The following is a 19,569-nucleotide window of genomic DNA, read 5'->3' on the forward strand; positions in this document are numbered from 1 at the left end:
TAACCCAGAAATAGTACCTCAGGTTAAGAACTTTGCTTCAGGATGAGAATAGTAATCGTGCTCTGGCGGTGCAGCGACAGTGGGAGGCCCCATTAGCTAAAGTAGCACTTATTCAGGTTAAGAACAGTTTCAGGTTAAGAACGGACCTCCAGAACAAATTAAGTTCTTAACCCAAGGTACCACTGTATTTAAGAGTTAATCCTTAAGATCAATGCACATGTCTAAAGAGTTTAGCCAGAATTCAGTGCAGAAACAGGGTTTTCTTTACATTAAGTATGCTAAAAATTCCCCCACAGCTACTGTGCAGAGCAGAGATATGGAGTGTAGCCAGGATGAAACAATAAAAATAGCTCAGGGTCATCTTTAAAGAATCCTTTTATTCTGAGGGAGCCTCAACCACACATTTCAGAGCAAAGACAGGAGATGCTATTTTGATGGTTTATGCCTCTCAATGCCAGTTGGCCACTGTGAAAACAAGATGGCTCTTTGGCCAGCTTCACCAGGGCTCTTACAATGTCCTTTACCAGTCATTAACTAGTACTGTGTGCAGATAAAGAGAACGTAATTACCCAAAGTAAATAACCTGAACACCCTTTGTTGGAACTTACTGCTGGAATTTCTGAAACAAGCACATCTTCATATTCCAACTTAATTGACCATAAACCAGCATAGCTTTCCAAAAATCTACTGGGGCGCTCAGAAGAGCAAAGCAAAACATAAAACATAAAACATAAAACAGCAGCTAGAACAGTGAAATAAGTATCCAGCAAGATGTCCTCAAGTTGCTCCTTGGCTTCAGAGCTGAAAACTTTGTCAGATACAATACAAAAACATGACTGATTTGATGTTGCCTTGTAATCTGAGAAGGGTTTCCCCCTCGTTACAACCCTGGATAATAGAAACAGCTGTCTTAGCTGGCTGCTATAACCAGATCCCTTTTAAAAGAGCTTGGGGGTGGGGGAGAGAGGTCAACAGAGATGGAAACACTAGATTTTCTATTAAACCATCTTCCCTATGAAGAAGAAAGCAAAGCTCTCTCACCAGCCTCACAAACATGCCTGTGAAGAACCAATATGGACTGCCAATGTTTTAAGACCCTGTAGAATGATGTTTGCATGGCACCTGCTTCAGGCAGGTGGCTAAAAAACTATGTTATTTTCTCAGGTTTCAATCAACACAATATGGCTGGTTTTTTGTTGAGCTGCTTTGGAACTGCTGTTCTTACACTATGTATTGGCTTTGCGCTGCATTCTCTGATTTATTGAATTTATATGTAGCCATTTTACTGCATTTTATTAAATTTAAAAGAAAGCGTCTTCCCTATGATGGGGAGAAAGTTGACAAAATGAGCAGACAAAAAGAGCTACCTGCTGTGATCAGGAAATTTCACATTCCATCTTATGCAGGGGGGGGGGCAACTGAGGTACTCATTAATACATAGCTGTCAACTTACAGATTTGAAAATAAGGGACCAGCAGCCTCGAAAATAAGGGATCAGCAGCCCAAATAAGGGATTTTCAGAGCACAAGTATGTTCAACTTCTGAGCCCCTCCGAGCCAAAGGCAGAAAGCCCAGCCAGCAGCCAAACGAAGCCTCAAGCGGTGGTTCCCATAGCACAGCAACCCGGCAAAGGAGATGCAGCAAGAAAAACCACCATCACCTTTCCGCTGGGAAGCGCTGAGCAAAGGCGAGTCCCCAGGCAACACGGCCAATTTGATCGGCACAAGGCATGCAAGCTCTATCCCCCAGTCGTTCTTAGACTCCTTATTGGGTGAGCAACGCTGCCAATCAACACAGCTGGAGCCTCCCTCCTCCCTGGCCGGCAGGGAGGGAGGGAGAGGAGCTGCTTCCTTTGAAACCCGGGAAATTTAAGGGACATCATCAATAAGGGACAGCAGCAGGACACGGCGCTGGGATAAGGGACTTTCCCGCCAAATAAGGGACGGTTGGCAGCTATGCATTAATATCTTTAGAGTACAGCTATTTTGGCCCAGACGCTTGGCCAAAAAACCCTAAGGAAATGTATTGTTGTTGTTTTTTGTTTGCTGCAAAGAAACAACAACCCCCTTTTATAGCACTGCTTTAAATGAGTAGTTGCTAAAATACTAAGCTACCACCATCAGAAATAATTGCCCCCAAGCACAGCTGCCTCATGAGGCAGTCCCTTCAGGGAGAGATCCAATGGTATTTTCCTCCTACAAGTAGCAGAGGCTATTACTGTGTCTAGGCTCTTAAGAAGAAACTGAAGCAAGACATGTTGTTCAAAAAAGCAATTCAGGATCTTCAAATTGAAGGAGGGGAGGAATGCTACCTGAGCCAAGTAAAATCCCCTCTTGGATTTAAACAAAAAACACAAAACAAAACAGAAGGAGTTGAGGGAGGGAAGAAAGAACAAGCCCTACCAAACAAGAAATGAAAAAGCGGGTAATAATTTCTCATTCACATAACCCCAAGAGAAAGAGCAATGCAAATATGCAGGCTGCCCTGTTAAATATACCCTCAGAAATATATATATATATCTTCACCAGATCACCAGTAGAAAATGATAAGGTATCTTGCTTCTGCTCAAGCAGAACCCGGTGGAAGAAACAGCTTCTCCGGCAGCTTCATTTCACCCACCAAAGCACACAGAATATTAGGATTTGGTGCAGGGATTTGCTATAGCAGCAATTCCCCAAATCTCCATCAGACCCAGGTTGCAAAGGTATTTGTTTCCTTCAATATACCACAGAGCACGGAAACTTTTAAACAAGGGATGGGGAATCAGTGTCCTTCCAGATGTGGCTGCAAAACAACATTTCTGGCCACTGAACATGCTGGCCGGGAGCTGATGGGAGCTGGAGACAGACAATATCTGGAAGACCACATCACACACACCCCAATCTCTGTTTTAAACCAGTATGTTACTAGCAACACATATACTAACTAGACTATACTAACTAACAGCAAAGTCCTGCCACGGTGCCCCCTTTAGCTTAAATTTATGAGGACTGGGGCGCGGCCACACTTGAAAAGATGCAAATGGTCCATGGATCCTTACTTAATAAACCCAATAATATAATAAAACAAGACCAGTTTCCAGGACATGTAAGATGAACCTAAGATTGACTTTCCTGGCTGCCACCAAATTATAGAGACTGTTGGAAGGGCTACTCACCAGCCAAGGGAGAATGAGGTCAGCAAAGTACACAAACGCAGCGCCCAGAGTGAAACCAACAGCTACGGGGAAGAAGGCAAAGGCCCCAAACTTTCCAGAGTCCTCCGCCAGTTCAATGGCAGGTGCAAGGAGAGACCAGTAGGAAGCAGCCAGCATAACCTAAAACGACAGAAGAGTTAATGCAAATTAAGGATGCAATAAGGTAGCCCTCTTCGGTCATTCTGGTGTGCGAGAATTATGGCAGCATTGGATACAACATGGCATTTTCAATAAAGGCTCCAGCACCACAAGTGGAGATACAAATTTAAGGCCTCCGATCAATACTTATTTCACTGCTACAATAAGATTCACAGGTAGTATGTTGCATTTCTATGGCAATGAACCAAGATAATCAAATTTCTACCTGTCCTTTGTTCAATAATTTGAGACACCCGAATCCAGTAACTCCACAGGGTAAAATCTCCCTTATATTTATTTTATTTTCTTCCAAATCCAGATGCCTGGACTGTAAACCATGAATTTAGGAGCTGAATTGATTTTTTTTCTTTTTAATATAACTCCCACTTTAAAAAAACACAAAAAACCAAGGTAAAACGTCCAACGATATTGAGAAGCAATTCCTGTCCTATTATGTGGCTAACATGCCTTGGAACAACAGAATTATCCAGGAGATTTGGGGAGCTTCATAACAGGTTGTGAAATGTTTCACTACAGACAAACCATGAGCTGCAACCACGTTCCTTTCCTAGTTTACAGCTCGTGGTTTGTCTGGGGGAAATAAACCACAAGATCAGGTTCAGACAACACATTAAGTCATACTATGACTCAGCTTACAGCAGCCAGAGGACTGAGAGAGGAGTGTAGCAGCTGTGATAATCTCTCTGGGAACACTTAGGCCTCTGTGTTTGCACTTAGTGTTATGCATGAACCAGCTCCATATGCTGAAATTTGGTGGGAAATGTAGGTGGGAAGAAGCTGAAGATGATACATTTCTGTCCACCCTTCCAAGTGTTGTAAGCCAGAAAATAGCTTATCTCCTGAGTTTACGACAATAAAACTCAGAAACGTGAGGAGTTAGGAGTCCAGAGTTGTTTATTGCAAAGCAATAGGGTACCGTCGGATTGTTCCGCAAAACTGAAACCCCACCCGGTGGTCCAGGCAGTTGTATTTATAAAATTTCAAACAAAGCATTTCAGTTTTCAGCAATCATATACATCATTACCATAACTTCTCTATTAGAAGCACATCCAAGGATTTACATGGTTACACATTATCACATTTATTGTGGCCCTTTGGGCCACTGCCACAAAAGGAACTCCTTTAAGTGTATCGTTTGCGCATAATGCAAGTATAATACAAACCTGAACACATACAGAGGAGCAAAATAGCAGTATTCCTGTTCTCAGTAGCCACCATGCTAGACTTTCCTGAGGTCTAAGCATACAAACTTTTTTCTCAAAGAATTTCAACATGGATTTGAAATATGATGCTGAATAACATTTTTCATCCTTTACATGTTTCATCCTTTACATGTTTCTGTCAAGAGCAATTTAAGAACAACGAAAAGACAAATCTTGACTCCGCCAAAGCATAGTCAAAGCAGCAATAAGCACATACAAAATACAGCGTGCTTATTCCACTGAGAAGTAATGATGTCAAAATAACCCTTCCAAACGGGAGGCTAGAGACTAAGCAAATAGGCAATTTTAAGACCGCTGCTTCTTAAAAATGGACTGCGCTGTCAAAGGGAAGTAACCACTGTGCTCTCTTAAAGACTGTTTTGTTTTTTGTTTTTTTTTAAAGAGTAAATAATCACTTGTTTATGGCCTTTCCTCCCCACATATGCTAGTTTCAAAATGCTCCAATTTCTCCTTAAACAGCTGCAAAGCACCTTCCCCACTTAAATTTTTATTAAAGATTTTATTAGTACAATAAAAGAGAAAACAGAATAAACAGAAAGCAAAACAAAAAAAGAAACAGATATAAAAATAACATCTTATAGTAACCATCTTTTCTTCGCTTTTTGGACTTCCTCACATCTCTCGCTCCTACGTTCCAAATTTATACAACTTTAGCCAGCAACTTATCACCTTATTTCCATTCTTATTCTATAAATTTTCAATATTTTATCCCTAACTTTGAATATTTTTATCTAAATCTTAAATACCTAATTTTGACATGATATTTATTCAAAATTTATTTTTCTCTTAAAATTCACTCATTCTCATAGTCTTTTCAACTAACTTTATGGTGCCATGTTATTTTCAATCTCTCATCCTTCTTAGCACTCATATAATTTACAGTGTTTTTGTAAATAGTCCTTAAATTTCTTCCAATCCTCTTCCACTGCTTCCTCTCCCAGGTCTCGGATTCTGCCGGTCATTTCTGCTAGTTCCATATAGTCCATCAGTTGCATCTGCCATTATCCAGCGTGGGCAAATCTTGGGTTTTCCAGTGTTTGGCGACAAGTATCCTTGCTGCTGTTGTTGCATACATAAATAATGTTCGATCCTTCTTTAACACCCTCTGGCCAACAATGCCCAAAAGGAAGGCCTCTGGTTTCTTAGGGAAGGTATACTTAAATACCTTTTTCAGCTCATTATATATCATTTCCCAGAAAGCCTTAACCCTGGGGCAAGTCCACCAAAGGTGAAAGAACGTTCCTTCAGTTTCCTTACATTTCCAACACTTATTATCAGACAGGTGATATATTTTTGCAAGCTTGACTGGGGTCATGTACCACCTATATATCATTTTCATAATATTTTCTTTCAAGGCATTACATGCCGTGAACTTCATACCGGTGGTCCATAACTTTTCCCAGTCAGCAAACATGATATTATACCCAATATCCTGTGCCCATTTTATCATAGCTGATTTAACCGTTTCATCCTGTGTGTTCCACCTCAACAGCAAGTTGTACATTCTTGAAAGTAGCTTAGTCTTAGGTTCTAACAGTTCTGTTTCCAACTTCGATTTTTCCACCTGGAATCCTAGCTTTTTATCCAATTTAAAAACCTCTTTAATCTGAGCATAATGTAACCAATCTTGCACTTTATCTTTTATTTTCTCCAAACTCTGCAGCCTCCAATTGTCTCCATCTTTTTCTAGTATTTCCCAATATTTCGGCCATTTGACCTCCATATTGGGTCTTTTCAGAGCCGTAGCTTCCATAGGTGACAACCACCTTGGGGTCTTGTTTTCTAGTAAGTCTTTATATTTTATCCAGACATTAAACACTGCTTTCCTAACAATATGGTTCTTGAAAGTCTTATGAATTTTAGCCTTGTCATACCACAGATATGCATGCCATCCGAAAGCATTGTTAAATCCTTCCAAATCTAAAACATCAGTGTTTTCAAGAAGCAGCCAATCTTTCAACCAGCAGAAAGCTGCTGATTCATAATACAACCTTAAGTCTGGCAGGGCAAACCCCCCTCTTTCTTTAGCATCAGTTAATATTTTAAACTTAATTCTGGGCTTTTTGCCCTGCCAGACAAATTTGGAGATATCTCTTTGCCACCTCCCGAAACACTCCATTTTATCCACAATCTGTAAAGTCTGAAAGAGAAACAGCATCTTTGGCAATACATTCATCTTTATAGCAGCAATTCGGCCCAGCAAGGAAAGTTTCAATCTTGACCAACTTTCTAAATCCCTTTTAATTTCTGACCAACATTTTTCAAGCACTTTCCCCACTTAAACTCCCATACTGTGAGGCCAGCAGCAAAACATGAACAGCACGTTATCGCCATACTGATACATGTTCTTTATTTGGCCCTTTGTCCAGCCGACTGGTCTTGGAACTAGGGAGCTTTGGTGCACAACAGGGCTGCACCAGCAGCACCCAGCAACTCTTTCTCTGAGGTATTTTTTAAGCCTGCTAGTGAAGAAGATGGAATATGAAAGGAAACGGGGGGGGGGGAGAGAATGGGGGGGACCCAAAACACGGAAAGAAAAACTTAAGTAAATGTAAGTCCCATGTTGCAGGTTGAGGCTAAAGGACTGAATATGGCGAAGGCCACTAGTTCAGTGGACTTTTTCCACCATGCAAGAAGGAGAGGAACGGAAAGCTGCTCCAGAATCTGAGCGGGTTTTTCCTTCTTCTTCATTTCTGTTTCTGTTCATCAATGTGGCTTTGACGGCACCAAAAGCACCCGCATTGCAGGGGGTTGGACTACAAAACCCTAGTGGTACCTTTCAACTCTACAGTGGTACCTCGGGTTAAGTACTTAATTTGTTCCAGAGGTCTGTTCTTAACCTGAAACTGTTCTTAACCTGAATAAGTACTACTTTAGCTAATGGGGCCTCCTGCTGCAGCTGCGCCGCCGGAGCACAATTTCTGTTCTCATCCTGAAGCAAAGTTCTTAACCCGAGGTACTATTTCTGGGTTAGGAGTCTGTAACCTGAAGCGTATGTAACCTGAAGCATATGTAACCCAGGGTACCACTGTACATTGCTACAACCAAATTGCTACCTGAGGGAAAGATTTTCAGATCCTCCCACACAGAAGTCTAGTAATCCTTCCACTCAGAAATTTAGAGACTTATAGTTCACACCCTGTAAAACCACTGGATTACTACAATACAGTGGTACCTCGGGTTACAGACGCTTCAGGTTACAGACACTTCAGGTTACAGACTCTGCTAACCCTGAAATAGTACCTCAGGTTAAGAACTTTACCTCAGGATGAGAACAGAAATCGCGCGGTGGCAGTGGGAGGCCCCATTAGCTAAAGTGGTACCTCAGGTGAAGAACAGTTTCAGGTTAAGAATGGACCTCCAGAACGAATTACGTTCTTAACCTGAGGTACCACTGTATTTGGTGCGGGATGGGGAGGGACCTCATCAAATAAGGCCCCCTAAGACACAGCCCAATAATAAATGCTGAGCTTTTCTCAGCATTTCCTCAGATTTCAGCATTTTGAAGTCTGCACACACATCCTTTCCTTTACCTCATCAGCGAAAGCAATTACGCAACTGCCAAGGAGCAACACAGCTGCAGGAGAAAGATCGACTAGCACACTGTCACAGACTGCCTTCCACAAATTAGAACAACTGTAACGATTTTGTCGTTTGCTCGCTCACAATGCAGAAGTACGTACCCCACACCCCTGCTCCCCAGGAAGGCTAAGCAACTGTAATTAATCACAGGTGAACCTTCTCTTGTCTTCATTATATAACAATTACGTTTGGTGACACTCCTGTGTCACGCATTTGAGGATTTCATTATTACTATGGCTTGCGTCAAAAGTTATGCCAAGTCTCTCAAATTCCACTCGTGCAAGGATATATAAAGGTAAAGGGACCCCTGACCATTAGGTCCAGTCATGGCCGACTCTGTGGTTGCAGCGCTCATCTCGCTTTATTGGCCGAGGGAGCCGCCATACAGCTTCCGGGTCATGTGGCCAGCATAACTAAGCCACTTCTGGCAAACCAGAGCAACGCACAGAAACACCATTTACCTTCCCACCAGAGTGGTACCTATTTATCTACTTGCACTTTGATGTACTTTTGAACTGCTAGGCTGGCAGGAGCAGGGACCAAGCAACGGGAGCTCACCCCGTTGCGGGGATTCGAACCGCCGACCTTCTGATCGGCAAGTCCTAGGCTCTGTGGTTTAACCCACAGCGCCACCCGCGTCCCTGCAAGGATATATACCCTGGTGCAATTGAACTTCTCTCCCTCTCATCTCCACACGCTCAGTCTGCTCAGGGGTTTCTCAACCCTATGAAATAGATCTGGAAAGGGCGGGGAGAGGAGTTTCATTGTGCAAGTGTAAATCCTTGTGCAAACGGAACAAGGGCACTGTTAATGGCCCTTGGTTTTTAAGTGATTTTGTACGGTGCCTGGAGAACTCGCTTTACAAAGTGTCTGTTATGAGAATTATAAGGTCTAGGATATAAAATAAATGTACCAAGCAAACACATACATAAATATATAAACCACATGTCTGAAACAGTACAGGGAAAAGTCCTGAAACCATTTTGTCTCTCCCCAACTGACCAAAAATGTTTCTCTGCAAGGAGGGAGGAAATGGGGGAAACCTTCCCATTGTCTCTTTGCTCACAAATCCTGCCTTAAGGGCACATTTAAGATATGAATAGGGCGAGCCTGTGACCTGGACTCAAGACTCAAGAATTAAGTATTTATCATCACAAAAGAATAGCCAGGCTGTCCAGGTAAACCCATTAACAGCCAGGTAAACCCATCAACGGGGGACGCGGGTGACGCTGTGGGTAAAACCTCAGTGCCTAGGACTTGCTGATCACATGGTCAGCGGTTCGAAATCCTCGCGGCGGGGTGAGCTCCCGTTGTTCGGTCCCAGCTCCTGCCCACCTAGCAATTCGAAAGCACCCTTAAGTGCAAGTAGATAAATAGGTACCGCTTTATAGCGGGAAGGTAACGGCGTTTCCGTGTGCTCCGCTGGTGCTGGCTCGCCAACTGCAGCTTCGTCACGCTGGCCACGTTACCCAGAAGTATCTTCAGACGGCACCGGCTCACAGCCTCTTGAGCGAGATGAGCACGCAACCCTAGAGTCGGACACGACTGGCCCGTACGGGCAGGGGTACCTTTACCTTTACCTTTAAACCCATCAACAGGTTTTCTGCCCAGCCAGGATTCTGTTGTAGACTGCCCCTTCTGTGATGGGTCTGTTGCTCCAGGGTGGGCAATTTAAAATGTCTATATAAGGGCTTGTGCACCATTGTTCGGGGTCGCTCCTGCCTCCTGCGTGTGGTTGTGGGCACCCTGTTGCAACAGTAAATAAAGATCAGGCTTACTAGCTGCTTTGCTTCTCAATAGTCTCTGGTTGGCCTCTCTTATTTTCTCCTTCCAATAGAACCTACAAAAGGACTCTATATGGGCTCTGTCATGAGCCTGTCCTACTGTTGACTAGGACCCTGGTAGATACACATGCCCGGCTGACCTGTTCTCTCCCTCCTGGTCAATCATTCGGGAGCTTCAAAAGCTTTCTTCTGCCTGAACATCACAGCGACCAATGCCAACAGACATCGGCACACTTAGGGATCCACGGAGTCTTCGCAGTTCACGTGACAGAACTCAGTAGCTCAGAATTTGGCTAATCTACTTTATTTACATATAAACACACATGGAGCATTCTGACTTAGCTCCTTCCTCTTTCTCATCAGACAGCAGAGAGAAACGACAAAGGACAATAGTCCCACGTCACGGAACACAGTAACACAAACATCCCGTCTCCGTCACTTCCCACTCTGTGGAATGAAAACATACACTATCATGTGATAGACAATAATCCCATGACTGCAATCACGGAACAGGAATCTTAACAGGCTCTTGGGTACCCCATAAGGGAAAAGGAGCAGTTTTTTCTTACAACGTCCAACAAATACAAACAGATAGGTGATAGATAAATGCAGTAAACAGTGGTTTCTGAAATTCAGTAAGGGCTCATCACAGTCCGATTTCTCCGTATCAATGTTTCCCAAACTTGGTTCTCCAGCTGTTCTTTTGGACTACAACTCCCATCATCCCTAGCTAGAAAAATCAGTGGTTTTGTGTGGATGGAATGGTATAGTAGGCTTGGTATAGTAGGCTTACTATACCAAGGGATACCTCAGTCTGTAGAGCATGGGACTCTTAATCTCAAGGCTGTGGGTTCAAGCCCCATGTTGGGCAAAATAGTCCTGCATTGCAGGGGGCTGGACTAGTTGACCATTGTGGTCCCTTCCAATCCTGCAATTCTATGATTCTAAGGTAAAGAGCCACATTCATTGCTCCTCCCACTTTTATATCATTGGTACGCAGCCTCCAGAATGCCCCCCTTGATGAATGCAGCCCTCAGGCTGCGAAAAGGTTCTCTACTCCTGGCTCTGCAGGTTTCCAGTTGCATGCAGGACTGCTGGAACAAGGAAACACAGTGGCTGACCTTAGGAGAAAACCTTCGTTATTCTGAACAGAGAGTCCTGTTCTGCTTTGACAACAATGCAGTCCAAGTACCAGCACCCCAACTGAATGGCACACAGCTCCGATTCAGCTCTGTTTCGCTACTGCTTAGGAACTGGACTGATAGGCCCCCGACCCCACAAAACCCACCATTTATTTACGGTGCTGCTGTTTGTTCAGAAGGAACTTTTTCCTCTCTCTTTTTGGCAGAGGTGTAGCGACTCATCTTTCTCATCTGATTATTTCTCATAAAAAAGAAAAGGAACCTTTGAGCAGCATATTGATACATAAGAAAGCGCCCTCCTCTCTCTCTTTCTCTCTAGGACACAGAGTTCTCTAACTAGAGCTAGGAAGGACGACATTTGGTAGTGCTCTCATCCAAAAGCAACAGTGCCAGACTATTCTTCAAATTCCTTGTCTCTGAGCCAGTCAGTCAGCCCTGATGGAAAGAAACTGAGCACAACGTTCTTGGTTTAATTACAATTGTCTTTCCCACAGGAGTGCAAGGAAACAGCGTCTTCAAAACAGCCATCATAAGTGGATTGTAATCATAATTAGAAGGGAGTGACACCTCTGCAATGAAACAGTTATATTCCAGAAACCCTTATGAATCTCTTGAATAAAGTCTGAGTGCATCCGCCCACCCTCTCAAATTTTAGGAGTTAGCTACAGGGTTTCAATCTTTCAATTTCATATCTATATTTCTGAATTCACACAGCATCAGCTTCCATCAGAGCTGTTAAGAACATGCCAAACAAGTTATTTGCATCTAGCCCAAAATTGCAGGCAAGCAACACCGTTCACTGGAGGCAATCTCTGTTGGTGAAATGAACTGGTTAAAGTAAAAAGTTTTCAATTCCCAGAAAGAATGAGAAGGTGGGGTGAATTTAATTAATTTCAGTTCCTTCAGTTCGCTGCATCTTCTCATTCTGCATTTCACTTCTTCTGCATGAAAGGGAATCCTGTAGTGCTGAAAAATGTTGCAATCTATTTTACCTTTAAAAAAAATAATGATCCAAGTTACCTAGGATGTGCAAGTCAAGGGTGCCTAACCTCCATTACCATTAGTAACAAGAAGAGCCATTGATTTCAGCAAAAATTAGGCATGCCTGATTTGGTCTCCAAATTGCAGTCAGTGGCAAAGACCCAGAAAAGTCCTTGTGCACACACACACAAATTGCTTCCATATACATTGGTTGGTAGATTGGTTTTGCCTTCCAGCGCCTGCCATTTGTACCACCTGAGTCCTGCTCTGGAGGGCTGCCTTACTATTAGGGGGCTGTTCAGTTGGCTACTGATGAAAGACAGAAGCTGGGGAAGGAAAACTGTTGTGTGAGCTGAAGGAACCCCATCGTTTTGTGGATCCAAACCATTGTCTCCTGCCTTCGCCTCCCTGTTGTCTGTGCCTATCCCACCCAAATGCTTTCAGCTAGGCTTGTGTTGGCTAAACGAAAAACCTGGACGCTGCCGATTTCCATCAGATCTATCACTACTTCTTGTACTCTTCTCTCTGCTGGCTCATTTATGAAAACATCTATTTCCCCAGAAAATCTCAAATGGCTTCCTTCTTTATCTCTCTCTCCCACACACTAAAATAATTACAAAACCAAAATGAAATCAAATATAAGATGAAGCAGCCGTTTAAAATTTTAATCCTCGCTTAAAGCTCTGGCAAAGCAAGGACGTTTTTACAGCCTGTTCAGACTGACACTGATGCTTTCTTAGTCACTTCTGGGAAAAGGTTCTGAAGTTTAGAAAGTACTGTATTTTTCCGTGTATAAGACTAGGTTTTATCCCTAAAAAATAATGTCGAAAATTAGGGGGCATCTTATACACGGATAGTGCCAAGGGTGGACTGGCGAATGGTTGTTGCCGCAAAAATAGGGGGCATCTTATACATGGGGGCATCTTATAGACGGAAAAATACGGTATTTTTTTTTGAGATCCCCGCCCACTGCCATCTCAATTTGGATTGGCTGGAGTCCTGCATCTTGCTTCTGACAGTGACCAACCAGATGATGATTACACACATACACACACAAAATAAATGCTTCCAGGAAGCCTATAAACTGGATGGGAAGCCACCACAATCTCCTACTGAAGCTGCTTAGTAACTTGGAGGCTGGAATGCACCTAGTAATAGCCTCATGCTGCTTCTCCATAAACTAGGGCAGATCTAAGAGTGCCCCAGCAGTGGCATTCCCAGCGAGGGGCCCACAAGGAACTGGCATGAATTCTTTTTCTAAGTGACTGGGTTGAACTTCACTGCATGTAATGCTTTGAAGGAAAATGTAATGAAAATGATATATAGATGGTACATGACCCCAGTTAAACTTGCCAAAATATACCATTTGTCTGATAACAAATGCTGGAAATGTAAAGGGAATGAAGGAACATTCTTTCACCTCTGGTGGACGTGCCCTAGAGTGAAGGCCTTCTGGGAAATGATATATAATGAGTTGAAAAAGGTATTTAAGTATACTTTCCCTAAGAAACCAGAAGCTTTTCTCCTGGGTATTGTCAGCCAGAGGGTGATAAAGAAGGACAGAACTTTTTTCCTGTATGCAACAACAGCAGCAAGGATACTCATCGCCAAGCATCGGAAAACTCGAGATCTACCCACACTGGAAGAATGGCAGATGCAACTGACAGACTATATGGAACTGGCTGAGATGACCGGCAGAATCCGAGACCTGGGAGAGGAAAGGGTTGAAGAAGACTGGAAGAAATTTAGGATTTATTTACAAAAATATTGTAATTTGGTTGAATGTTAAGAAGGATGCCAGACTATAAATAATTGAGCACCACTAAAATAGATGTAGGGATGCAGGTGGCGCTGTGGGTTAAAGCCTCAGCGCCTAGGACTTGCCGATCGAAAGGTCGGCGGTTCGAATCCCTGCGGCGGGGTGCGCTCCCGCTGCTCGGTCCCAGCGCCTGCCAACCTAGCAGTTCGAAAGCACCTCCGGGTGCAAGTAGATAAATAGGGACCGCTTACCAGCGGGAAGGTAAACGCGTTTCCGTGTGCGGCTCTGGCTCGCCAGAGCAGCGATGTCACGCTGGCCACGTGACCCGGAAGTGTCTCCGGACAGCGCTGGCCCCTGGCCTCTTAAGTGAGATGGGCGCACAACCCCAGAGTCTGTCAAGACTGGCCCGTACGGGCAGGGGTACCTTTACCTTTACCTTAAAATAGATGTAATCTGGATGACAAGTGTGATGGAGGGAAACATAAACCTTTGGGAGAACTATTAGACTAAATTAAATGAACGGGATTTAAGAATGTAAACAAGATGATAAATTGCTGGTAAAAGTTTATAATGATGTAAGTGGGAGCGGGAGACGTGAGGGAGTCCAAAGAAGCTTTGAAAATATGTTATGATACATGTTATATTGTTTATTATTTTTGCATTTTGTATTTAAAAAACCTTAATAAATATTTTTTTAAAAAAATGAATTCTTTTTCTAAGTGCCCCAAGCATTTCTGAATGGTAATGAATCTGGGGAGAAACTGAAAGCGGGTGCATTATCTGGGCTGCATGGTAAGATACCAACCGGAGGAAAGAAGATTCATTTGGGGTGTCTGTCTAGAAAGGATTTGAGGGAGGAATGAATTGCTTTGGAGCAGGATCTGTTGGAAAATTAACTGGGGATTAAATGTATTGAAGAGGAACTGAGGTAGGGTGCAAATTAATTTACGTGGGACACACTGGATGGGAAATTAGATGGGTTGCATTCTGTGTGACATTTAAATTCTAAGCTTGCATCGATGCATATAAATCAGCTTATGCAACATTTATGCAAAGTTGCATCTAAGAGCCCCATGTTATAAATACATTAGCAATGTCTCTGGCTCCCATGTTCTTATACCTGCTCCAATTAAAACCCTACATACCCCACCAATGGCATGCATATCCTCTCCAGACCAAAAGCCATTTCCTGTGTCACCTTTCATTTCATCCACCAACTAAAATGAGATGAGTTTTTTATTCCAATACATGGAATAGCAAAACTCCTAAGGCACTGAGGAACGCAGGGAGAGAGTGTTGGCAGCAAATGCTTCAAATTAAAAGAGTGCATTTTCAGAAGAAAAAGAGAAACCAAGGGGGGGGGGACCTTCCTTGGGTTTTTGTTTTGTTTTTTAAAAGGAGTTGCCGCTCATTAAGGCATATCTCAAAGAACAGGCTTACTCTCAAGAAAGTTATCTCAGCTCTGCAAAGCACAAAAAGGACTCTCAAGTGTCCCTTTTGAATATCTAAGTCGTGGGTAGGCAAACTAAGGCCCGGGGGCGGATCGGGCCCAATCGCCTTCTCAATCCGGCCCGCAGACAGTCTGGGAATCAGCGTGTTTTTACATGAGTAGAATGTGTGCTTTTATTTAAAATGCATCTCTGGGTTATTTGTGGGGCATAGGAATTTGTTCATTATTATTTTTTCCAAAATATAGTCCGGCCCGCCCCCCCCCCCCCAAGGTCTGAGGGATAGTCCGGCCCCCTGCTGAAAAAGTTTGCTGACCCCTGGTCAAAAGCAGCCAGAATGAGGCTGCATGTTCTTCATTCTGCGGCCTTACAGTGGAGTTCATGAGTTTGCCATTCAGCTGATGTGACAGTGTCACACTCTGCATTTCCTAAACCCAACAGCCAACAATCCAAGGCGGGGGAACAGACAGCGTGAAAGGCACCGCATTGTGTGTGGCACAAATCCAGATGCTACTGAGAAAAGATGGAAGCAGCAAAAGATCTACGTCTCTTCTGTAATCTCATTAGACTCTTGGTCACAATGCCTGTTGAACGCCCCAGCTCAAGGCATCATCTGCCATCTTGAACTCTGCCAAAAGACTCTCACCAAAAACAAATAAATGAATCATGAAGAACGCTCCGTGCTGTAAAATGGTAATAAGGATCACGAATACCTTTCACACAGTCCGGCATGTATCTTATTTTCCAGGCTAGCATAACTGTTTTAACCAGCAGAAGGTCAATGGCACTGAAGTCACAAAGACTAGCCCTCTTCAAGTGTTATTGTTCATGTTAAGGAAACACACAAAGGGGGCTGTGGAGACACGTCTGCTAGCTTCACCACCACCCCATATTGCCATTCCAGCTGCGCTTCACAAGCTCCAAGGAGCCTCCTGTTGCAAGCCATGTGGGGGCTCTCCATGTCAGACATTCTCTGTCCAACCTGTGGGAATGGTGGGGATGTAGTGCTAGAACACTCAACCCTGCAGTCACCTCACATGTTGACATAGAACCAAAAAATAATCAGAAGAGGGCTAGAGGGTTGCTTCAAGTGAGGTCTGTCTACATTTCCCATTTGGTTTGAGTATTATACAGAACCGAACAGTTACAGAAGCTTCTTTCAGCTTATCAGGTAAAGGGTCTATAAAAGTAAAGGGAAAGGGGCCCCTGACCATTAGGTCCAGTTGTGGCCGACTCTGGGGTTGCGGCGCTCATCTCGCTTTACTGACCAAGGGAGCTGGTGTACAACTTCCAGGTTATGTGGCCAGCATGACTAAGCCACTTCTGGCAAACCAGAGCAGCGCACGGAAATGCCGTTTACCTTCCCACCGGAGCAGTACCTATTTATCTACTTGCACTTTGACATGCTTTCAAACTGCTAGGTTGGCAGGAGCAGGGACCGAGCAACGGGAGCTCACCCCGTCGTGGGGATTCAAACTGCCGACCTTCTGATCGGCAAGCCCAAGAGGCTCAGTGGTTTAACCCACAGCACTACCTGCGTCCCGTAAAAAAAAGGGTCTATACTCTGAGGCAAAATTCTTTTCTTCCAAGGCAATAAAGGGGTTAATTTATAGGCAAAAATTGCTGCGCTGACATTAAGGGTTTAGCTTTTGAGTTATGATTTAGCAGACATGTTTCTCCCCCCCCCCCCGGCCCCCTAAAAATTGCAGATAATCCAATATGGATTGGTCAGCATGACTGATCATTTCAGTGACTTGACATTTCAGCACTGGAGTTGAAAACAGCCATGAGGAATTTGTGAAAATGATAAGAGATGATGGTGCTCCTTTCAAGATTCTAAATGTTACCACGATAGCAAAGACTGAAAAGACAGGTTTGCTGGAGAGTGCTTCTGTGCTAAGAAAACATTGCATAAGCTAGCTAGAAAATAAGGAGGCAAGGCTCTCTCTTTCCAACAGAAATGAAATCTCTTGCTGGGTAGCCAAAGGATAAAGAGAGAGCCTATCAGAAGACAATATGGCTAGATCTGGAGCCACAAGAATGACTATTGAGTTCTGGTTCTCCATTGCTTCTGGGACCTGAACTTTAATTTAGATCGGGCATAGGCAAACTCCGCCCCCCCCCGATGTTTGCGACTACAATTCCCATCATCCCTAGCTAACAGGACCAGTGGTCAGGGATGATGGGAATTGTAGTCCCAAACATCTGGAGGGCCGGAGTTTGCCTATGCCTGATTTAAATTATTTTGTGCAGAAGGAAGTTGTGAACAATGGTTCCTTGCCCTGTAATACGTTCTTCTGCTGCAAGCGGCATTGTATTTGTAACGTTGTTCGCAGAGCAAACCCCTGAATGGCCCTCCTGCTACTCCACACAGAACTGAGGGTCTTATAAAATCTTAAAATGAATGAAAAAAGTTGTGGAGATTCAGCTGATACCAAATCAAAGTTTCATCTAGATTGGTTGGGTGCCAATTTTCGAAAGACTCTTTTCTTACATAAACTCTCTACACCAGATTTCAATGAGCAATTACAGCAGTCTAAAATGATCCAGAAATTCTTGGAAGGGCAGGCCGATTTAACTGCGGGGAGAAGAAAGGGAGTGCAAGACACGTCACTGTTTTATGCTGTCCAACCCTGTGTGCAAACATGTACCCAGTTCCTGCATGTGGAATATACAAGAGGTTACTGCCTATACGTGGCAACTGGGCACCAAGAACAAACTCTTTTTATCAAAACTGGATCAAGGTGGTCCTGTTGGGGAGCTCTCATGGGGAGGGGGGTGGTAACCACATGCAAAGCAGAGCACACGAGGCATGAAGCTGCTTTTAAGGTGATGCAATGCTCTGATGCAAAATATATCAAAGCATTCTGCAGTATTCTGAACTGCCACTTTAAACACACACACACATACACAAAATTATTTATTATTGGCTTAAAACACGCCTAGAGAGATTGGGGGTGGGGGAATCATATCATTTTTCTGCTGTGATTTAGGCAGCGTTTTTTTTCTATTAAAAAATGTTTAGGGGCACTCTCATTTAGACTCAAGAAAAGCACCATTTTATAGTTCAAATCAGGAAAAATAAATACAGTACAAAGACTCACAGAATGTTTAAGTGTATGCGTACCCCGGGGGGGGGGGGGACACTGGAATTGGGAAACTAAAATGTATCACCTTTACAGATATAGAATAATACCCAAAACAGTTCACAGAGAATTGATGAACTGCTAACTGCATGCCAAAGATGCCTAAGCAAAGTTTCAACACAATCCCTCAATCTGGTGTGGATTCCCACAGGCTGATAACTGTCTGCTCCAAGGAACTTCCAGGGCTATCTTTCAAGCAGAAGTCCCAAGCTGGGAGTGAGATGGGAAATAAGAGAACACCTTGAGGAGGGGAAGGAAGGAGAAAGTAAAGCTAACGCCAGCACATGTCAACTTTCTTTTTTTTCCTTTTCTTTTTTAAAGGCACACCAAGTATCCAGTCCGTGGCAGAATTTGCATGTCCCTGTATACCACGAACGAGCCCATTGCCCTTTCCTGCTAGTATGTGGGAGAAGCAAATCGTGAATTTCTGACTTAAGTGTTTTGTCACAGCCAGAAATCGTGGCTTGTTTCATCCAAACAAATCATAATCAATACAATGGTACCTGAGGTTACAGACGCTTCAGGTTACAGACTCCGCTAACCCAGAAATAGTACCTCAGGTTAAGAACTTTGCTTCAGGATGAGAACAGAAATCGTGTGGCAGCAGCGCAGCGGCAGCAGGAGGCCCCATTAGCTAAAGTGGTACCTCAGGTTAAGAACAGTTTCAGGTTAAGAACGGACCTCCAGAATGAATTAAGTTCTTAACCTGAGGTACCACTGTAAACCAAAAAGAATCTTTGGTTACAGATTATGGTTTGCTTAGAACAAAACAAACCACCATCCTCTGTTCAGAGGGGCTGCAAAGCCAAAGATCCATGGTTTGTTTCTCCCACATGATAGCAGGGAAGATCAAAGCAGCCAAGAGTGAATTTCACGGTAAACTGTGGTTTGCTATGGATATGTGAACAAGGCCTGGATCTGCTCATTTGCAAAGGTGAGGACTTCACTATGAAAAGGAACGTTTCCGAGGGCCTTCTGGCGGTTCCCTCACTGTGAGAAGCGAAGTTACAGTGAATCAGGCAGAGGGCCTTCTCAGTAGTGGCGCCCACCCTGTGGAACGCCCTCCCATCAGATGTCAAAGAAATAAACAACTATCAGACTTTTAAAAGACATCTGAAGGCAGCCCTGTTTAGGGAAGCTTTTAATACT

At 43.6% G+C, this 19,569-nt stretch overlaps 1 protein-coding gene across 4 annotated transcripts in view; it reads right to left on the reverse strand.

The window, feature by feature from the left end:
* The window catches only part of SLC39A11 (solute carrier family 39 member 11), a 279,587-nt gene that overhangs the window by 250,971 nt on the left and 9,047 nt on the right, over positions 1–19,569 (reverse strand). For 3 of the 4 annotated variants that reach the window (XM_079965629.1, XM_079965628.1, XM_079965630.1), the window contains one exon: positions 3,158–3,316. The exons of the other annotated variant lie outside the window; for it this stretch is intronic. In XM_079965629.1, the coding sequence (XP_079821755.1) occupies positions 3,158–3,316 (159 nt within the window). The remainder of the gene's footprint in view (positions 1–3,157; positions 3,317–19,569) is intronic. 4 annotated transcript variants of the gene reach the window in all.

Source organism: Podarcis cretensis, assembly GCF_951804945.1.
Source record: "Podarcis cretensis genome assembly, chromosome: 2".
Classification (NCBI taxonomy): Eukaryota; Metazoa; Chordata; class Lepidosauria; order Squamata; family Lacertidae; genus Podarcis; species Podarcis cretensis.